Source organism: Canis aureus, chromosome 3, assembly GCF_053574225.1.
Source record: "Canis aureus isolate CA01 chromosome 3, VMU_Caureus_v.1.0, whole genome shotgun sequence".
Classification (NCBI taxonomy): Eukaryota; Metazoa; Chordata; class Mammalia; order Carnivora; family Canidae; genus Canis; species Canis aureus.
The window spans coordinates 20,652,498-20,672,936 of record NC_135613.1 but is presented as its reverse complement, the minus strand read 5'-3'; the positions used below and the strand labels follow the sequence as shown (position 1 = coordinate 20,672,936).

Genomic DNA, 20,439 nt, shown 5'->3' with positions numbered 1-20,439 from the left:
CACTCTTTCCGAGATCGGAAACTCCCAAACTGGCCCGAGTGGGGTTGGTAGGTGCCAAAATCCTCTCCCCGATGGAGAATTTGGTGGCCCCTCTGAAGAGTTGTGACCACAGACCAAGAAGTAACTGTGCACGGCAGTAACGCCTCGAGATGACATGGCAGGGAAGTGCCTCTGCCTCGAGGAGCCCCGGGGGACACAGGCCATCGGGAGCGGAGCTGGGCTCATACTCTGGTCCCCGCAGGGATTCTAGAGTCTGGGGTCTTTCCACGCTCCCTTGCCACCCACCACCCACCTGATACGTTCAGAACGTCCAACAGAAAGTCCAGGCAGATGAACAATGACAGGCAACTGGTCTTACACAGTCTTTAAAATATGTTCTGAAAATCCAAGACTTGTGCTAGCAGGATGCGAGGACAGGAATGGGAACGTGGGTTCGGGGAGGCTTGGGATCAGGCCTCGCTTTCCTGAGACCTATAGGAGGAAGGGGATTCTCTGATCCGTGCAGAGCAGTAACTGCTACCATTTGACAAAAAACGTCGTCTTGCTTCTGTCTGGGCTAATGATGAAAGAGTCACCTCTGCTCCGTGCCAAGTGCTGTGCTAAGCAGCTCAGAGACCTTAATGAATTCATTCCCCACTGAGGACCCTAAGGTAAACACTGGCTGGATTCTGCAGATGGAGAAGCTGAGGTTCACAGCGGGAAGGGGCTGGCTCAGGGTCCTTCAGCCAGGTCTGCATCCTGCTCCCCACTCTCTCCCTGCATGCCTCGCTCAGTTGCTGTCCCCCTCCCAGCTGAACGGCCCTCCTGTTGCCCCTGGGCAGGTGCAGAGTCCACAACCGTGCCCCAGACCACCCGCCAGGTCCCTGCCTCAGCATCTCCTCTCATTTCAGCCAGCAATGGTTCGTTCAGCCAACGGCCATCCAGCTACAACTCTGCAGGGTCCCTCTTCCGAGCCTGTTTCCATAGCTATGAAATGGGGCTGGTGACAGTGGCAGTGACGGAGTGGCAGTGACTACCCCCAGGGCCAGCCATTGTGGGTCTCAGCAAGCTCTGTGTGCACCTCTTCCTCAGATGCCTGCCTTTTCAGCAGCCGCCGGCCCAGTGGGGTGCAGACCGAGGCTCGGAACAGGGAACGGGCTGCCTCTGCCAGTGAACTTCAACAGAGACGGCACAACACCCAGCCCCCACCTCGGGCCTGGCTCCCTGCCTTCCGTCCTCCTCCAGGGCCCACGTGCCCACAGCGGTGACGGGACTGTGGGCAGAGCCGCTGGGCCACCTCCAAGACCTCTCTCCGGAACACACGGGGGACCCTGCCCTGGGCCTGCTCCCCACATTCCTAATGGCCCTGCTGCCTGGACACAGTTCTCACGCCAGAGGCTGAGTCAGATGCAGATGCAGGACCCCATCCTGTAACTCTGCTACAGAAGGTGCCAGACTGCCGGGTCCCCCACCCACCCCAGGATGCCGGAGGGCTCAGCGAGGCCGCCGCCCCCTCTCTAGGACTGCGCACCTAGACTCTGCCCAGTTCCACGCAAGGGCCTCTTGCTCCCAACCAGACACCACAGGACTAGGCCATTCACCAAGCCATTCCATCCACTTCACAGTGTCTATCAGCCCCCTCTGGGTGCCCCGAGCAAAGCCTACCCCAGAGCCAGACCCACGCAAACCCTCGGCATCACACATCCAGGGCCCCTTTGGGTGAGGACATCCTGGAAGAAACCAAACCAGCACTGAGGCCTTGGAGCCCCAGGGGCCACCCACACCCTCTCACCTTCTTGGTGTAACCCATGGCCTTCAGGACGGAGTGATTCAAGGTCTCCAGGGAGGCCAAGACGTCCTCATAATCCCCCATGTGCTCCACAAAGTAATCTGACGGAAGGCAAAGCAAAGGTCAGGGGCAGAGGATGAGGAGGATCCCACCTGTGCCCCCGTCACTCCCCCAAGTCCCATCCCACCACCCGGGTCCTGGTCCCTGCAGAGGTGGGCACCTACCACACAGCTCCTTGGTGTCCACGTGGCTGCAGAGAGAAGAAGGGAGACTTGGGTCAGGCCTGTCCCGTCCCACCCGCCCTCCCCCTCCGCAGCATGCACGGCCGGGCTGGTGAAGTGCCTGCTGCTCAAGTGTGTGCATGTGTGCACAATCTCTCTCTCTCTCTCTTTCTCTCTCTCTTGTCCACCCCACGTGCTGGGCTGGCCCTGTGAACCCTGCTCTGCAGGTGAGGTTGCAGCAGGTCAAGGATGACGCCCCTCCCAAGGACAGAGCAGGGACCCACACCTGTGTATTCTCTGGCCCCACCACCTTCCTCTCTGTGCCCCTCCCCACCCCCTGTGTCACGAGCTGTTCGGGGACCCGAAACATGGCTAGGCCGGGGCTGGGAGACGAGAGGGAACGGGACAGAAGGTGGGGGGCCCAAGACCAGTGTAGGCTGCCCCGGGGCCTCCCTACCTTTGGGTCCTGGGACAGCCCTCCTCATCCCCATTCCTACAACGCAAGAGGATAATGTCCTTCCTCGGAGGAGACTGGGCACCAGAATGCCACCCATGCTGGAGAAGCTGCGTGTAGCAGCCTCAGAACAGAGACATAGTAGTGCAGGGTGCTAGCATCAGATGCCGGGGACCTGAGTGTCTGTGCAGGTTCTGATAACCTGGCCCTTTCTGGGCCACAGTTCCCTGAGAGAGGAGGGGCTGCCCTGGGTTAGAGAGCTCCTGGAACCCCGAGTTCAGTAAGATGCTTCTACATTCAGAGGCTTTGGAAGCTCTGTCTTGGAGCTTCCTCCAATTCACATCACATATTAGATATTCTGATAAGTCCTGCAGAAAGGAAGCTTGTTTAATTGTGCTTAAACTAGGATTTTACTAGTACTTTCTGATCCATGTGAACTGTTCTGGGCAAAAAGCCTGTTCAGCATCCCAAAGAATGAATGGGGATGCTGGAGAGGATAATACTAAAGTCTTTAGAGTTCTGACCTTCTGTGAGGTCACACACTCATTGGTTAAACTCTCCAACCAAAGCCTCCTTTCCCACCTGCCCAGCTGGCTCAACACAAAAGGCACCATGAAAATGAGTAAACCAAGAGGCTTGTGCTTAGCCCTTTCAGAGCTCCCTGGGGGCGCTGCAGGAACCACTCAGAAACCTCCATCTGTTTGCAGAAGCAAAGCCCTTCACTGGGTCTACGGCAGGAAGGGCAGGAAGCAGTTTCAAGTGGCCTTCCCCGGACAGGGACACCTGCCCACCCTGGTCCCCAGCCTGTGCCTCCCAGGACACTCTCGGTCCCAACCTCTGGTCCAGGCCATCACTGATTGTGCTGTGTCCCTTGCAAGCAGGCCTGGAGGCAGCATCTTGTCCAGACCACCTCCAGCCTGTCTCAGGGGACCCCAACTCATCAAATCTGCTCCAAGCAGCACCCTCGGAACTCTGGTTCCCAGTGGGCCTGTGTGGGCCCGAGGAAGGTGACCCACTGAGGGGCAGAGAAGGGGGCTGGGCCTCATCCTGCTTTGGGAATCCTGTGGGGGTGGGGGGCAGGGGGTGAGGTCGTGGGGTCGCATACCTGTGAGTAGAACAATAGAATGAGCACTTTGCGTGACTTAGGGATGGCTTAGGCCAGAGTTTTTAGCTCTGAGATGCAAGTTCCAGGGGTTACAGTGGGGTTTAGCTAGATACAGAGGAGTGAGGTTAAAGTCAGAGCTAGGATTGTATCTGGTCAGTCTGGTTTAAGACAGGAGCCGTGAGGTCAAGGTCACGGAGTTCAGGTCGGACTGCGGAGGAGCACCAGGTGCCGGGGTCAGAGCTAGGCTGAGTCGGCAGAAGGTGGAGGCCAACTTTCCCTGTGTTCGTGCTGCAGGATCGAGGGTCTGTCCCTTCTTAGCCACGTGTGCTCAGGAAGGACAAACTGCCAAAGCAATGCCAACTGCCCACTTCCCAGGTCACCCCGGCCAGTGGGGGCCAAACAGATCCGACTTTCGGATCAGTGAGTGTGGGGATGTTCTGGATCTCCTGTTCCTCCAGGGAAGTGGGAAGGAGAGACTGATGCCCTAGCTGAGGGGAAAGACGGTCCTCCCCAGACCCCCTGGACACCCCAGCGACCAGGGCTTCGCTCACTTGGTGTTGTCAGAGTCGATGGTGTGAAAGAGATCCTCCAGTTCCTTCTCATTGAGGACGCCATCTGCGAAAAAGAGCTGGAATTCCTCCAAGGACAACTTCCCATCGTCTGCAAAGTAGGGAGGAAGAAGGTAGAGCAGCTGGTGTCTAAGAGATAAGACGTCCCCCAAATCCAGACAATTTCCAAATCAACAGATAAACTCCGGCCAGATCATCTCCGTCCGCCCAGCGAATGCCCAACTAAATGAGGAAACAGAATATCGCCGACTTATCCGGCTAATTCCCAGACCCACACCTCAACACCCACTTACAGATAATCCCCAAACCGGCAACCACCACAAGCAGCAGCGAGTTTGCTGGGGCGCTCGTCCCTGATGCGCTCAACTACAGGAGAGCACCTGTTCCGGCAGGTGCGCCTCTCTCCTCACCTGCCGACCACCTGCAGCTGGGTGCGGTTTAAGGCAGCACTGCACGGAGGCCACGGGGTGTGATGGCCATTCTCCCTTGCTTCCAAGTGCCCACCCACCCCCATACTTGCATGCTCTCCAACTCCAGCACCCAGGTCCTGACTTGGGGGAGGGACACCCCCTTCCCCTCTGCCCCTTCCTCATGACAAACTTTCGAGCCCAGACCTTCATGCGGTCTGATGTGCAACAGCTGCCGACACTTGGCAGGGAGTTCCCACCCCGCCAGAGACCCAACCGTGAAGATGCCAAACTGCAAGGGAGGGAGGCACCCAGGCAGCCCAGGGCCCAGCACGGTCCCACCCTCTGTTGCACCTCTTCTCCGTCCACACGCAGGACCCCTGGGCACCAGCATTTGTGTGTGGGGGGCAGTCTCCTGGGCTGGGGGCGGGTGGTCACTGAGGGAGGGGCTCACAGCGGAAGGGCAGTGACTCTGGGAGAGGCAGACCCCACTTCCACCCTCAGCCTCAGCAACTTCCTTCCACCTGGGCACACCTGCCGAGCTCCTGCAAGGACCTCCACCACCCCCTCCTCAACCATCTCAGCCCAGCTCCCGCTGCTCCTTAAAGGAGCCACACCTGTGAGGTGGGGGCCGTGGGAGTCAGAGGGAAGGAAGCCCCCAGCCCCTCAGCACAGACCCCCTTCTATTCTAGCCACTCTGCAATCAAAGTCCCTACAAGCCCACGTGGCACCCCTGTGTGGATTAGAAAGAGATGCCCCTTCCTGGTCAGGAGGGAGGAGGGATTGGGCAGAGGGAGAGAATCTCCAGCAGACTCCTTATTGCACGAACCTTGATCCCAGGACCCCGAGATCACGACCTGAGCTGAAATCAAGAGTCGACGCTCAACCAACGGAGCCAGCCAGGCGCCCCCATTCTTGTATTTTAAAGGCTCGGGATGATCTAGCTCTGCTCCCACAAGCTCTGCAGGGGCTTCCAGTAGAGCGGAAGTAGAAGCTCAGCGGAGGGACAGCCTCGCACCTTGCCTCGGTTTCCCGCCCCGTCTCCCCTCTGGCCCAGCAGGCACACGGTGTCAGGGGCGGGGAGGGGGGGATATGAATGTGCAAACTCCCGGCTGCCTCACATCCGGGCTCCACTTTCAGAGTCACAGAGGGAAATGGGTTTGTAAGTCTCAAATACAAGAGTCCCCTGTCCCCAGACACAGCCGCCCCGCCCCTGCACACCCAGAAAAGACCACGTGGAAAGGACTTCCCGGTACCAGCTGCGTAGTACGCAAGTTCTCCGCTGGCTCTTTCTAGTCTGTGAAAAAGAGGACACTTCCCTGGTTTCCTCTGACAAGACTGCTGAGAAAAACAAGGAAGCACCACGGAGAATCACGGACGACACGTGGGCCTCTTTCTACGCAATTTTCACAAGACTCCCATTTCACGGAGCGGTAAACCGAGGCACAGAACCGCTAAAGGTATCACAACTGGTGTTAGAACCTCAGCCAACGGGCCCCCAAGCCCATGCTCTCACGCCAACCCGAGGCAGAGTCTTCTGGCCAGAAGACCCCCACCGCGCCCCCTAACCCCCCCCCCCGCCCCCGCCCAGGGCTGTGTGCAAGAGCTGAGGCCATGCCTGCACTCAGTGGAAGCGGCGGTGATTGATTGGTCACGGCGGCCACGGGCACAGCGCGGGAGGTGGCGGGGGCTCTCTCTGCTTCCAGCTCCTCCGGCCTCCAGGTTCCTCCATCCCCTCTGCCTTCAGGAGAGCAGGCGTTGGGACGCCCACCGGGCCTCCCGAGCACAGTCCTCTCGGCTGACATTTACCTTGAATGTCCTACCACAGCCCTAATGAACCCAGATCCGCTAATGAGGGAAGTAACATCTCCTACCCAGGCCTCTGTAGCATCAGAGGAGCAGGCCTGGCGCCCCTCCCTCCCAGCAAGGACCCGAGCGTTTGCAGGTGTCTTCGCTAATTAGCATGAGCTCAGCCTCTGTCACGGTGACCTTTCAAATGCCAGGAGTCTGCATGTCCATGTCCCTGGAGAGACATGCACTCTGGCGCTCAGCCTTCCGCTGGACGCCACATGCCACCGTCTGGGCTTCATGCCCCAGGCGTGGGCAGACCCTGACCCCCAGCCTCCCATAGGAGTGACGACGGGGCTATCTCAATGAAGAAACCCGAGCCCTGGGAGCTGCCAGCACAGGCCAGACCCGAGTGCCTGGCCCTGGGATCCCAGAAGCTTGTCCAGGAGGCCACACCCCACCTTGCACCCCCGGGTCGCTCCTGTGGGTGCCTGGGGCAGGGCGGGCACCCATCTGTGTTAAACTGCTCAGTGTGTGCACGCTGTGTGCAGCTCTGGCTGCACCTGCGTCCACACCTACTCCTAACCCCCAACCCACACGCGTTCTCAAATGGGGCCGGGCGGCATCAGAACTGCCTGCGTGGCTCCCCAGCCAAGGATCTGTAGTCCTGCACCTGCGAGCTCTGAGCCTGGCTTTTGTCATCTCTAGAAAGAGGGTGATGCTTCTGATCCCAGCAGTAGCACCGTAAAGCCCCAATGAGGTCGATGAGTGGGTGCTTGGTGGCCGCTGGCAGCCCCCCCAGACACAGCAACTCCCCAGGGAGCACAGGTGGGAACCCAAAACCTGTTGGCAAACCATGGTGTCCGAGCCCACAGGTGGCACGAGTGCCTGGACTCCGTGCTAGCTCCACCAGGGCCCTCTGAGAGAGGTCCCGGCGTCATCATGCCCACTTACAGATGGGGAGACTGAGGCCTGAGGTCACAGAGCTGGCAAGTGTCAGTGCCAGGACTCGAACGCGGCAGTCCCTGTGACAGAGAAGGGATTCCACCTGCTTACAGGCCCTGGAAGCTCCCCTGGAACCCACATCACATGCCCACATCAACCCTGGTGACAGCCTCCCAGGGGTCCTCGTGGTGGCTGGGAAGGCCTGAAGTCCAGGAGGACGGGCCCAGCCTCTGTGGGGGCTGCAGAGCCACGTCGAGGGACCTCCACAGCTGTGCTCAGGGGGTAGAAACACGGCCTCTGACAGGGCAACAGGTGACGAGGAGGAGTCCCCATCTGTGCCTGAAGGGAGGCCAGTGCGCCACCCACACCTCCCACAACAAGCAGGTGCATGAGGCACCCAGGTCCACACGTGCCGTATGTCCAGCAGTACCACAGAGACACGGCCATGCGGACAGCCGCCATGGGGGGCCCCCGGCCAGACTCACGCTGCACCCCGTGGCCGTGCACAGCCGCGCTCAGCGAGGAACAGACCTGGTACCTGGAAGCCTACAGACGCTGGCTGAGGACCCACTGGGTGCCGGGCATCAGGCCCATGACAGTGACAAGCTCCGATTCCTACCGGCCAGGGGCTCACGATCTGCCCAGGGGGCCTGGCCAGCAGGTGAAGGTGACCACACAGCCCCTGGTGGCTGCGCTCTGAAGATGCCACAGAGACGCCTGTGTCAGGGATGAAGCCCCTTGGCCCCCTGCTTGAAGCTCAGAGGCTGTTTGGGCCTAGAGGCCACAACTGCTTCTCGAGGTCACTGAAGGCCCCCCACATCCCTCTCCCTCCTTCCTGCTCCAAATGGAACTGCTGCTGAGAGTCCCGTGTCCCAAGAGACCTGGGAGGCAAGGGGGCAAGGGATAGAGACCCTGAGGCCCTGATTCCAGGCCAGGCTTATGTACCCCCAGCCCCCAAGGCCTCATGTTCTAGCTCTCAACACCGGGGTGGGGGAAGGGTCAGCAGTAACCCCCAGGGTCAGAGGGACAGGGTGCTGGGGACCCAGGTTAGCGCTGCCACCATCACCTCCAGCCATGCAGGAGAGGTGCTGGGCCCCAGGGCCATCTGCTCCCCACCTGCTCACATCTCCTCCCTACATTTTCCCAAGAGCCAAGAAAACAGGCAGGTTAAGCGTTAGCACCCCACTTTAGAGATGAGAAGCCTGAGGCCTGCAGAGGGATTGTCTTGGCTAAAGCCCACGGAGAGCTGCTCTGGCCCCAGGAATAAGGACCACGGTGTTTACATGAATTTGTGCTGCTCCTTGTTGCAACTGTCAGGCTTGGGGGGCGTTGGGAAACGTGGTCATTCTCAGGTCCCCACCTTCCTTGTACGGGGGAGATTGTTGAAGTCAGGAGAGGTGCCGTGTCATGAACTTAGTGGCCATGACCATGTGCCACTCACATCATTAGGGAGGATGCCTGACGTGGGGAAAGGTCCAGGCATCTGCAGCACAAGCTCCACAGCCTTCAGGCAGTTGGGTGACCCTGAGCAAGTCACTGACACCCTCTGGGCCACTACGGAATCATCAGGACAGGAGCAACAGCACCGAGTATATTAGGTGGTGGTGAGGAAGACCTGTGCCAGGGCCTGGGCAGGGCCTGGAGTGAGGCTGAGGGCTTCCTTCAAGGGTGCTCCCTAGGCACCCCCTACCCGGGCTGCTCCAGCCCAGCGGCATGAGGGCTGAAGTACACCAAGCACCTACTATGCGCAAGACATCCTGGCATCACAGACACCAACTCCTTGAATCCCTGTGGCATCCCTACCAAGCAGGAACTATGTGTATTCCACTGTGAGACAGGGAAACTGAGGCACAGGGCAGAGCCAGGATTCGGCTTTCTTGACTTCAGAAACCATCACATACAAGGAGGTCCATGAAAAAAAAAAAAGGAGGTCCATGTCCCAAGCCCGGGTCCCTGCCCCCGAAGCGTCAGGATAGAAAGAGCCAGGACCTTGTTCAGGGGACAGCCTGGGAGGGAAACTCACCATTTTTGTCCGCCCGGCGGAAAATCTGCAGAGAAGAGAAGTGGAGTCAGCCTGGGCCCCAGAGGGGCAGGCGCCCTCCAGTGACTCCCAACTCATCTTGAGATCCCACGCCTGGGGGTGGTGCAGGGGGGCCTGGGAAGCTGAGCAGCCCCTCCCCTAGGAGGCCCCCGCTGGGATCCAGGGCAGGAGGGATGCTTCAGGCACAGCCTTCCCAGGCGCCTGCGAGGAAGCAGCACCCACTCTTCTTCTGTGCCGACATGCGCACACACACGTGGACACACACGCTCACACCGATCCACATGCTTGCGGGTGTGCTTGCAGAGCCAGCAGTCCACGCGGCCTCACCCACTGTGCTACGCTCAGTCACACAATGGGAATCTGTGTCCCACGGACACAACCACACGCCTCATACCGCTGCACCCCTCTCGGAAGCCCGTGGGAGCCCCGATTTCCCCCCACGGAGGTTGGTTTAGTGTCAACAGAGAGGTCTGCTAAGGGAACCTCCAGGCCTGGCAACTGGGCCAGCCAGGGGCAGCACTGGATTATTTTTCAGGTGGGGGAGTGGGTGGAAGCAGGCCGTGAAGAGCTCAGAAAGCCAGCTGCAGGTGCCAGGTTCTGGCTGCATGGGGAGGGGGTGGGGGAGGGATGGGGGAGTGACAGCCACCCCCCCCAAACCTGAGCTGAGACCAGATAAGTCCTCCTGGTATTTTTAGAAGAAGGTGAGCCACGGTGAACAGAAGGAGCAGGGGGAGGCACTAACCCCTCTGACCATCTGACCTTTGGTGCTTGCCCTGGGGCCAAGGACAGATGTCCCCCCCATCCCTTCAAGTACTCGAGACTGTGACAAACTGAAGCAGCAGCTCAGAAAGGGCTTCCTACACATCACCCCCCTCTTCCCTCAGCTGAAACCCTAGCTGGGGGTGCTCGAGCAGGAGCTGCCGTGGCTGGGGCAGAAGGGAGACTAGCAGAGCACCCATTGCCCGCCTGGGCACTCCACACCCCAGCTCCCCACTGCAAAGTTCTCTGGGGCTGGGGTCCCCCCCGCAGGTGCCCACACTGGCCACGCCAAGCAAGTGAATGGTGCAGACCACCTAAGGTGGCTCCAGGAGTCCGCTCCCCACCCCCACTCATCGCTCCATCTCCTAGATAGAGGAGAGGAGTCTCGGAGCGCACCCGCACCCGCACCAGGAGGACCCCGAGCCTCCTGCCCGCACTGCTGGGAACGGGAAGGGTCTGGACAGGGCTTCCCTGCAAGGGTGGCCCCGGTTTTCCCCGCACAAACTCTGTGGGGGACCTGAGAGAGGATCTGGCTGTGCAAGAGTGTGTGTGCGTGTGCGCGTGCCTGCATGTCTCTGGGGGCAGCCTCCAGCACCCCACCGCCCAGCTCCCCCTTCCCTGCCCAGCCCTCTCTGCCCAGGGCCAACTGTGGGTTCCAGGAGAGAGGAAGGAAGGGGGAGAGGAGATCCACGCTCCCCCTAACAATCAGACCTGCAGACACAACTGTCCCAGAAGCCCCCGGAGCCCAGGACCCTCCCCGGGACAAGCACGTCCTGTGGCCGCGGCCAGGCTGTCGGGAGGTGGGGTGGTGCCCGGGGCAGGGCCCCCACCGCCTCGCCCTCCCCGACGCCCCCTCCCCCAGCGGTCCGCCCTGCAGAAGCTTCCTCCCACTCCTGGGGAGAGGGCGGGGGGGGGGGGGAGGTGGGCTTCCCAGAGGGGGGTGGCTCGGCTCCCGGGCGGATGGGTGGGGGTTGAGCCACCCCGGGCGTGAAGGGCTGAAGGGCTGACGCGGCTCAGGCTGGAGGGTCCAGGCTCCGCAGACGGGGGTGGCCCGATCCGCTGAGAGGGGGGACAGGAGGGGGCTTCGCTTTCCAAGAGCTGCTGGCTGCGGGGAGGGGGCTTTGGGGCGGGAACACGCGGGCTCCGGGTCCGCGGCCAGGATGGGTCGGGGCACCGGAGCCTGGGGCCGGGCAGGAGGGGGTCTCGGAGAAGTAGTGACTGGGGCGGGGTGGAGAGGAGGGGGCGGGAGGCGGCAGGGGCGGGAGGGGGAGGGTGGGGCGAGGGCGCAGCCGGGACCGAGGGAGGGGGGCGGTGGCCGGGTCGAAGGGTCGCGGCTCGGAGCAGGTGCAGGTGGGGATCCCGAGCCGGGGCGGAGGGGGCGTGGGGGCAGGGGAGGGGCGTGCGGGCGCGGGGTCGCGGGGCGGGGGGCGCGGGGCGGGGGCGCGGGGCGGGCGCGGGGTCCGGGGGCCGCCGGCGCGTACTCACGTCCAGGATGACCGCGGTGCCCCCGCGCGGGGAGCCGGGGCCGGGGGCGGCGGGGCCGGGGGCGGCGGGGGCGGCGGGGGCGAGCGGCGCCCGGGGCTCGCCCATCCTGGCGCCCACCCAGCGCAGCAGCCCGCCCAGCGCCCGGCCCTGCGGCGGCGGCTCCCGGAGCAGCCTGTGCGCGCCGGCCCTGCACAGGCGCGCCGCCCGCTCGCACATCGCGCCCGCCCGCCCGCCCGCGCCGCCCGGAAGCCCGCCGACCCCCGCCCGGCCCGCGGCCCGCCCCCGCGCGCCCCCTCCCCTCCCCGCCCCGCCGCCCCGCCCCGCCTCCCTCGGCCCCGCGGCCGCGGCCACCGCGGGGGGGGCGCTCGCCCGGACCCCGGCCACGTGCCCGCGTCCCCCGCCCCGCCCCGCCCCGCCCCGCCCCGGCGCCGCGGCAGGGGCCAACCGCGGGGGGCGCTGCGGGCCCGGACCCAGCCCGCGCACGGAAGGGGCGCCCGGGAGGCCTGGGGTCGGGGCGTCGGGCTGCGCGGGCGGGCCTCGCCCGGGGCCGCCCCCTCCCGGAGCCCCCGAGGCCCCCCCGCGGCGCCGACGCAGGGGCCGGAGCGCAGGTGTCCGGCGAGCCCGGGGCGCCCCCTGCTGGCGGCAGCTCCAGGAACCGGCGCCCCCGCGCTCGGCCTCCCCCGCCCGCCCGCCCGCCCGGGGCCTGCGAGCCCCCCAACCCTGCCGCAGCCGAGCGCCCGGCCGGCGCCCCAGCACCCTCTTCCCCTCACGCCCCACCCACCACCATCCACCTGTCCAAAGGATGAGTGAGGGCCCGTGCCAGGTGCTGGGTTCCACTAATGGGACTGCAGGGGGGGGGGGCTGTCCTCGGCCTCCTGGAACCTACGTCCAAGTGGGCAGAGTCGGCTGCGGGAGCGATTCCGTAGACAAACGAACTATTACTTCTGAACGCCCGGGAACCTTGGGCCACCAACGGGACTGCCCTGGTGAAGGAGGAGGCTGCCTGGAGGAAGTGGCCCTTAGGTGACCGCAATGGAAGAGGAGTTAGAGAGAAGAGTAAAGTGTCCTGGGTGGGAGACCCGCCCCTGCAAAGGCCCTGTGGCCGGCGCGAGCTGAGGGAGCATGAAGGACTGAAGAGACAGTGAGACCAGGAGGGAGCGTGGGAGACAGTCAGGGGCCAGGCTGGAGGGGTGGGCAGGGCTGTGAAGGCCTCCCCAGCATACCCTTCCCCCCACACACCCTCCCCTCACGTCCCTAACACAGCTGTACCCAGACTTGGACACCATCCCTTATCACAAAACTCCCCATCCCAAGGACCTCCCACATGGCCCTGTGCTTCCCGGGGCACCCAGCCCCCTCCCCACGCACAGAATCCTCAGACACGGGAGTGGAGGCAGGCACTGGGTTTAATTGGAACCTGATTCTGGAAGCAGTAGAGCCTGGAGTCCTCTTGGCTCAGCTGGCCCTGGTGACCCCAGCTCTTACCAGCAGCTTTCACCCTAAATCACTGCCCCCCCTGGCCTGCAGCATCTGTTCCCACCCTGGTACTAGTCTGAGTCCCGGCAGCCTGGGCTCCCCACTCCTCTTCATCCAAGAGGCCCGTCGCCTGGGCTCACGGCCCCTCCTGTCTCCTGCCAGGAGAGGCCCCCTTCCCTCACTGGGGCGTCCAGCAGGGCCGTGGTCATCTCCCTTCCTCTTTAGGGCCTGGGTACGAGGATGCCAGGCCAGGTGCTAGGGCGGCTTCCTGGCCTCCTTCCTCAGCAGGGAGCTGGCCACTGCCAGGGCCCCACCCTGCACAAACCGCACAAAGTTGTCCCCAGCCAGGGGCCCCACGGCGTACAGGCCCTCCTGCTGGGTGCTCTGGTAAGTAAAAGGGTCCACGTCGATGGGGTTCCTTTTGGCGCTCAGTGGTAGGTCGGGGTCCACGGCCAGGTTGGCGCCGGCCCCGGGGAGGAAGGACAGGTCCGGGTGGGAGCCGATGAGCACCAGCACCAGGGCAACGCCAAAGACCTTCTGGAGGCCCTGGGCGTCCCGGAACACGGCCTGGCGGTCCTCCTTGAGGAGCAGCAGCTGGTGCTCGGGGAGGCTGCGGTAGCCCTCGTAGGGGCTGGGCGACAGGATGGACTGCTCCCGCATCATCTGATGCACCTTGTGGTACTCGGGGTACAGCATCTTGGGCAGCTGGTTGAAGACCAGGCCGGGGTCATCCACGGAGCGGCGGAAGGCGTGGATCACGGGGATGTTGTAGTGGCGGGCGTAGAGGACCGCGTCGGCGGCCGACAGCCCAGCGCCGACGATGAGGACAGGGTCCGAGGCTGGGGTCACCGTTCCGGCCCTTGTGGCCGCCTCCAGGGCCGAAAGCTCGTAGTGGACGAAGGGCAGGGCCTCCCCGGGGATGCCCAGGCGCGCCGGGCTGTCGGACGTGCCCGTGGCCAGGACCACGTTGCGGGCACATAGGGAGAAGGGCTGCTGGCTCTGGTCCTCCATGGTCAGGACGCCGCTCACCTGGAAGAGGGGGCTGGGGGCCGGAGCCCCGGAGCCACCAGACACAGGTGTCCCCCACTCCACGGCCGTGACCACGGCACCGGACACAAAGTTGTGACCCAGGCCCTTCTTGGTCACGTAGTCCCTGTAGTAGTGAGCGATGTCCCCAGCCGTGGCTCGGCTGTTACGAAGACCTCTGAAGGGAAGGATTCAGGGGGGCGGGTGTCAGAGAGCAGACCTGGGGTGGAGGGCCACAGTTGGGGGTGACCAGGCCGGCGGCTGGACTGTGGCTCTGCCTCCCCCGCTGTGGGACTTAGTTTACCCCCTCGGAGCCTGCAGCTCGTCATGTGTGAAACAGAACTAATGCAGGTTCCTCAGTAGGGTGGGGTTGAGACTGTGGTCTCTAAAGCCAGGTGGCCTGGGTTCAAATCCTGCTGGTGAGCTACGTGCCTGAAACACTCCATGCCTCAGTTTCCTCATTTGCACACGGGGATGATGGTGGTGACAGAGCGATTTCACGCGGCTGTTGAGGGTCGGCTGTGATGTGCACAGAAATCTTAGGATAGAAGCTGCCAGGTGGTGGGTGGCAGGGAAGAGTCAGCCACTGGTCCTACCTCCAAAGACTAATTACGCATCTACACGAAGGTGCTAGGCTTCCGTCTCCCCCAAGCTCGGAAACAGGTAAGGCTGCTCTACGGAGTTGGCGGTAGAGAGTGGCTCCCCCGGGGTGGGAGGAAGGGGGCCGTGATGGGGACGGTAAGAGCAGGGCTGCGGGGGGCAGGGGGCCTAGTTCTTGCTTCTGGGCAGCTGCGGTGCAGGTGTGTGCACTTTGAGGCACTGCAACCACCTGTGTGCGCTGGAGTCATGCACTTTCCTCTAGGAAAGACTGTATTTCAACCAACAGGTTCACTTCAAAACAACCCGTGCAAAGCACTGGGCATAGTCCCCTGCACGCACAGCCGCAGCAGACTGTTATTATCGGGCTTGCTACTCTTGTTTTCACTTTTACTGCTGCTCCTCCCAGGGCAATGACCGCAGGGCCAGCGTCTCCAGGTGCCTGAGCTACGGGCTTCGGCATGATCTCAGCTCCTCCGTCTACCTGGGTGACCTGGGACGCGTTACCTACTCTAACCACGGACGTGTTGTTAAGGGCGATCCTACGTGGGGCGCCTGGGTGGCGCAGTCGGTGAGTGCCTGACTCTTGGGTTTCGAACCCTGCACTGGACTCTGCACTCAGTGTGGGGTCTGCTTGTCTCTCTCTCTCTCTCTCTCAATTTAAAAAACACAGAGAATCCTACATGACACCCAACAGGACCAACAGTAGCACCAGCTCACATCGCATCCCCCAAGGCCACGCCACGCAGCCCAGCCCGCCGGTCTGCTCCTGAAACTGGAACTCTGCTTTCTGTGGGTTTGTCACTTTCCCCTCTCTGAGTAAAAACTGTTCCAGAGAACGGTCCTAAGGTGCGACATCTAGGGTTCTTTCTAAGAAGCAAAGCCGCAGGACTGGGGGTAGGGGGGCTTCGGAGTCCTGGCGGCACCAGGAGGGCAGGGAGTGTGGCTGCCGTGGGTGTGGCCCGGCGCACAGGAGCAGGAGCAGATGTGCTTGATGGGGAATATTATGTGGCCCCGTAAAAGACAGTTGCAAACGCTGTCTTCACCACGTGAAACCCTTATGCCTGAACGTTAAATTTGAAAGTGAAATATAAAAGTATGTCTACGATTAAAATTTCAGTTCCTGTCGCTCTGTTGACACATCCCCACACTAGCCTGGGTATCTTCCTGCCAAGTCTGCAGGGACACAAAGTCTTTGTGAAACTGAGTTGCTGGGTGGGGATGATCAGCCTGTGTCATGGCACCTGGGGTCGGAGGGAACAGGGTCACACAAGGTCAGCCACCACCCAAGTGGCGACCCTGCACCCACCCCCCTGGAGCACCGGGGAACTTGCTGCTTTGCTCCCCAGGATGAGCAGGGGCTGGAATTCATTTGTTCAGTGATTGGGCTTTTTCCTCCAGGATGGTCAGACGTGTGCAGTGTGGTCATGAAGGAACAGGAAACAAGGTGGAGGAGGATGGGGGGGAAGGACCCCCAAACGGGACAGTGATGGGTACAGGCATGGGGTTGGGGTGAGTTGTCTTCCTTTTCTATGTGTGGTTATGTTTTTATTGCAAAAGCATTTTTTTTTTTTTAAAGGAAGTGCAACCTCTTAGCTGATCTAGAAGTGGAAAGATTATTCCAGGCCAGGCTTGAGCAGGAGGAAGGGCAGCAGGGAGGCCAGAGGGCCAGGGAGCCTGGCCAGGGGCACAGAGCAGGGCCAGCCATTATGCCCTCCTTAGAGGCCGGGATGCTCCCAGGGACCACGCTGGGGAGTTATGCATCAGACTGGCAGGGTCCTGGGGTGAGTCCAGCCCCCCGTGGGCCCAGACAAGTCCTTTCCCCAGCGGAGCCTCCGTATCCCACCCTGGAGTAAGAGGAAGGGCAGGCTAGGGGAGCCTCACAGCCCCTATAGCTCTGGCTCCTGAGCTGCATGTGGGGGTGGGCCCCGCTCATCCCTGTCCACCCCGGGCTTTCCAGAGCCTCCTCACCTTCGCTTCCTGCACATCCACTCCTTGACCTGCAGGTCTGGGAGCCCCATCCACTGGCCTTGGCTAAGAGTCACCATGGAGCCTTCGATGGACTGTGAGCAAAAGAAGACCTTTGGTCCAGGCCTCTCCTAGCCCCAGCCCAACAAGGAGGCAGGGAGGCAGGGCATGGGAAGCCTTGACTTCAGGCCCAAAGGCCCCCTCATACTCCCCCAACCCCCACTCACATGCCAGGCTCCCCCAGGCAGGTTCCGGCCTAGGACCATGTGGGGGATGGCTCGCTCCTTCTGGTGCTTCCAGGTGAGAACGGACTCCATGTTTCCCCCAAAGTCTGTGTCCGGGCGCAGGAGGGCATCAAAGAGCAGGGCCACAGGGCTTTGGGACCGGCCTTCAAGGCCTTCGGACAGGTAATCCAGGTCCTGGAGGTGGTGCATAGGTCAGAGGCGCTAATGGCACAAGGTTGCCCAGTCTCACACCCTCAGCCTAACATCAGGGAGGTCAGGCAAGCTTGGAAAATGCTGCCTCCCAGAAGGAGATAATGCCCATCAATGTGGTAAAGGCTCTGACAAGTCCTGCAGCTGACTTTATACATTGAGTTTTGCCAACACTTACTGGGGTAGGAGCATTTTGTCTGTGGAACTAAAGTCCCGTAGGAGGCATTTCGAAAATTGCTGATCTGGACCAGCTTACTTCCTCATCAGCCAATTTAAAGGTGGGAGGGGCTAGGAGGATGAATGATGTTGGAAGTAGAGGGAGTGGACGATGAGTGGCCTTCTGGAAGGCAAGGGGCATGGATGGAGGATTGGTGGGCCCTCTTGGGCAGGGGTGTAGCAAACCAAAGTATTTGGGCAAGATTTCTCAACTTAGGTACTACTGACGTTTGGGTAGACTCGTGCTTTGTGGTGGGCACGCTCCTGTGTACCATAGGGCGTTAAATGGTATCCCTGGGCCGGGACCCTGTGAGCCAGTGGGGCCACCACTCCAGTTGTGACAACCGACGTTGTCTCCCGATGTTGCCAAGTGTGCCCAGGAGAGCAGGTTAAGACCCACCCACCGGTCTAGGGGATGTGAAACAAGCAGGTATGGAATTTGTTGGTCTCAAGAGATAGCCCTGGTTCCTCTTGCACAATTTCCCTGCCTGACTTTGCGGTCGTGCGTGTTCCCCATTTGGTCCTGTGTCTAACAAACGTGTGTCTTTATTTTTGCCCTGCCTGCCCCGGGTGGGCGTGTCCCCTGTCCCACCCCCAGAGCTCCGGCCCACCTGGTCTAGGATGGAGACCCCCGGAGCCTCCGCGAGCTTCCTCTGCAGCAGTGGGTGTGGGTGGACAGCGTCCAGTCTCACATAGGGGGTGTAGCCAGACAGCAGGTAGGACAGGCAGATGCCCGAGGGGCCATTGCCTGCGGAGAGAGGTGGGGTCAGAGGGCAGTGCTTTCAGGTGCCAGAGACCACCAGCACTGAGGGCTTTGGTCTTGACCTGACTGGTTCATTGGTTTGCCCCTTATTCATAAAAATCAAACTAAAACAATAAGCCAGGGCAGCCTGGGTGGCTCAGTGGTTTAGAGCCGCCTTCAGCCCAGGGTGTGATCCCGGGATTCCGGGATCAAGTCCCACGTCGGGCTCCCTGCATGGAGCCTGCTTCTCCCTCAGCCTGTGTCTCTGCCTCTCTTTCTGTTTCTCATGAATAAGTAAAATCTTAAAAAAACAAAAAACAACAACAAAAAAAAAAACAATAAGCCAGTTGCATGTCCCTGCACTGTGCATAAGACAGTAACAAAGTAACCAACGACTGTTGAGTGCCTCCTGGGTAGTACTTTAGCAACAGTGAAGTAACAGATGCTAACCACTGATGTTTCTTCCTTTTTTTTTTTTTTAAAGATTTTTATTTATTTATTCATGAGAGACACACAGAGAGAGAGGCAGAGACACAGGCAGAGGGAGAAGCAGGCTCCATGCAGGGAGCCCGATGTGGGACTCGATCCCGGGACTCCAGGGTCACACCCCGGGCTGAAGGCGGCGCTAAACCGCTGGGCCACCGGGGCTGCCCGCACTGATGTTTCTTGACGGCCTACTATGTGCCCAGAGATTTTATTATTTTTTAAAGATTTTATTTATTTATTCATGAGAGACACAGACAGAGACGTAGAGACACAGGCGGAGGGAGAAGCAGGCTCCTTGCAGGGAGTCCGATGAGGGACTCGATCCCGGGACCTGGAATCAGGACCTGAGCCGAAGGCAGATGCTCAACCATGAGCCACCCAGGCGTCCCGTGTCCAGAGATTTTAACAACAAAATAATAAGACACGAGAGAGATGCGGCTACTGGATCGGGCCCCACATGAAGTGCATTACCTCACTGTGCCCTCCCAGTGACGTTAGTGAGGTGCAGGCTGCTCTTTCCCCCCTTTCATACTTGAGGAAGCTGGGGCTCAGAGAGGTTAAGTAACTTGCTTGTGGTCACACAACAAGGTGACAGAGATTCTAAGATCACTTAAGAACTCGTCCTGTCCTCCAAAGCTGACAGTCTGGCTGGTTAGACAAGTAAAAGATTACAGTATAGATTGCTATGTGGGGGCGGGGGGTGGGAGGCTACGGAGGGGTACAAAGCCCATGTGGGGCCCCCAGTCCCCAAGCTCGAATGAGTCACACTGCTCATCTGTGGCACTTCTTGGGCATTTACCCTCAGGACATGGCTTCTATTCTTATCTGTCTTTCCCCCTGCCCCGACTTCTTATCTGGTGCTGTGAGAATAATACCCGTCGTAGGGGGCCACTGGGACAAACCATATGCAATCACTGATGTTCAACTGCTTCTGATTTACAGAAATGGCCATTTCATATGGTTCAACCTGCTGCGTGCAAAGGGGAGGGGCCACCTATCCCCCATTTTGCAGACCTGAGCACAGGAACCACATGCTTCGGCTGCGTCCCCCTACCTGGGCACCTAGCACAGTGCCAGGCAGAGGGTGAGCATGGGGACCGTTGCAGGCTGAGGACCAGACCCTGTCACCCTTCCTGGGCAACCTCAGCGGATCATCCTGCCCTGGCTTCGTGGCTTCCTGGAGGGATTCCAGGGAATGATGTTTTGCAAATTGCTAGGCCTAGCACCAGGCACGGAGTGAATGCTCAATGGCCAATTTTAAAGACCGCTCTAGGGACACCTGGATGGCTCAGCGGTTGAGCGTCTGCCGTCTGCTCAGGGCATGATCCCAGAATCTGGGATCGAGTCCACATCGGGCTCCCTGCGAGGAGCCCGCTTCTCTCTCTGCCTGTCTCTCTCTCTCTCTCTCTCTCTCTCTCTCATGAATAAATAAATAAAATCTTTAAAAAAAAAAATACCGCTCTTGTAAAGAAAGGCCCGGCCTGGGCTTGCCTGGCTCCTGACCTTCCACCCTAGGGGCTCAGAGCAGCACCCTCTCTGCCCTGGGTGCACTCACCGATGATGAGGACAGGGAGGGGCTCCGAGGCGCTGGTGCCGAGGTGGTCCTTCCTCCAGTTGCTCATGGCTGTGGCTGGTGTGGAGCTCGGAGCTGGCAGCTGACCTGGGGGAAGGGGGGAGAAGAGCCACTGGGTGAGCCTGCGGTGTCATGCACTCACTTCCCATCTATAGGCTGCAGGGTGTTGGCCTGTGGTGCTCGGGGTCAAGTCCAAGGTCCTTGCTGAGGCATATCAGGCCACTCTTCTGTTCCTTCTCTCCTCCTTACACCTGTTCTAAACAAACTGCCTCCACGCCCCCCCAGCCCCGCTAGACGGGGTCCCCTCTTCCAGGCAGCCACCTCCATCTCTGGGCCTCACCCCACTCTCCCCATTTCATCAGCAGATGGTAACAGTACC

At 60.9% G+C, this 20,439-nt stretch overlaps 2 protein-coding genes and 1 long non-coding RNA gene across 7 annotated transcripts in view; 1 reads left to right on the top strand and 2 right to left on the bottom strand.

The window, feature by feature from the left end:
* The window catches only part of NECAB2 (N-terminal EF-hand calcium binding protein 2), a 29,347-nt gene extending 17,589 nt beyond the window's left edge, over positions 1-11,758 (bottom strand). For both annotated transcript variants that reach the window (XM_077891007.1, XM_077891008.1), the window contains exons 1-5: positions 11,543-11,758; positions 9,281-9,305; positions 4,100-4,208; positions 1,993-2,018; positions 1,772-1,869 (exon numbers count right to left, since the gene is read on the bottom strand). In XM_077891007.1, coding sequence (XP_077747133.1) covers positions 1,772-1,869; positions 1,993-2,018; positions 4,100-4,208; positions 9,281-9,305; positions 11,543-11,758 — 474 coding nt within the window. The remainder of the gene's footprint in view (positions 1-1,771; positions 1,870-1,992; positions 2,019-4,099; positions 4,209-9,280; positions 9,306-11,542) is intronic.
* A 535-nt stretch (positions 11,759-12,293) lies between these two features.
* Positions 12,294-18,137, top strand: LOC144310247 (uncharacterized). The gene is made up of 3 exons (XR_013375955.1): positions 12,294-14,707; positions 15,051-15,212; positions 15,315-18,137. It is a non-coding gene; the product is annotated as an uncharacterized LOC144310247 (long non-coding RNA).
* OSGIN1 (oxidative stress induced growth inhibitor 1) overlaps positions 12,931-20,439 on the bottom strand; it is a 33,784-nt gene continuing 26,275 nt past the window's right edge. For all 4 annotated transcript variants that reach the window (XM_077891002.1, XM_077891004.1, XM_077891003.1 and 1 more), the window contains 5 exons: positions 20,043-20,147; positions 17,871-18,007; positions 16,837-17,028; positions 16,613-16,704; positions 12,931-14,222 (listed from right to left, as the gene is read on the bottom strand). In XM_077891002.1, the coding sequence (XP_077747128.1) occupies positions 13,274-14,222; positions 16,613-16,704; positions 16,837-17,028; positions 17,871-18,007; positions 20,043-20,147 (1,475 nt within the window). In that variant the 3' untranslated portion in view covers positions 12,931-13,273. The remainder of the gene's footprint in view (positions 14,223-16,612; positions 16,705-16,836; positions 17,029-17,870; positions 18,008-20,042; positions 20,148-20,439) is intronic.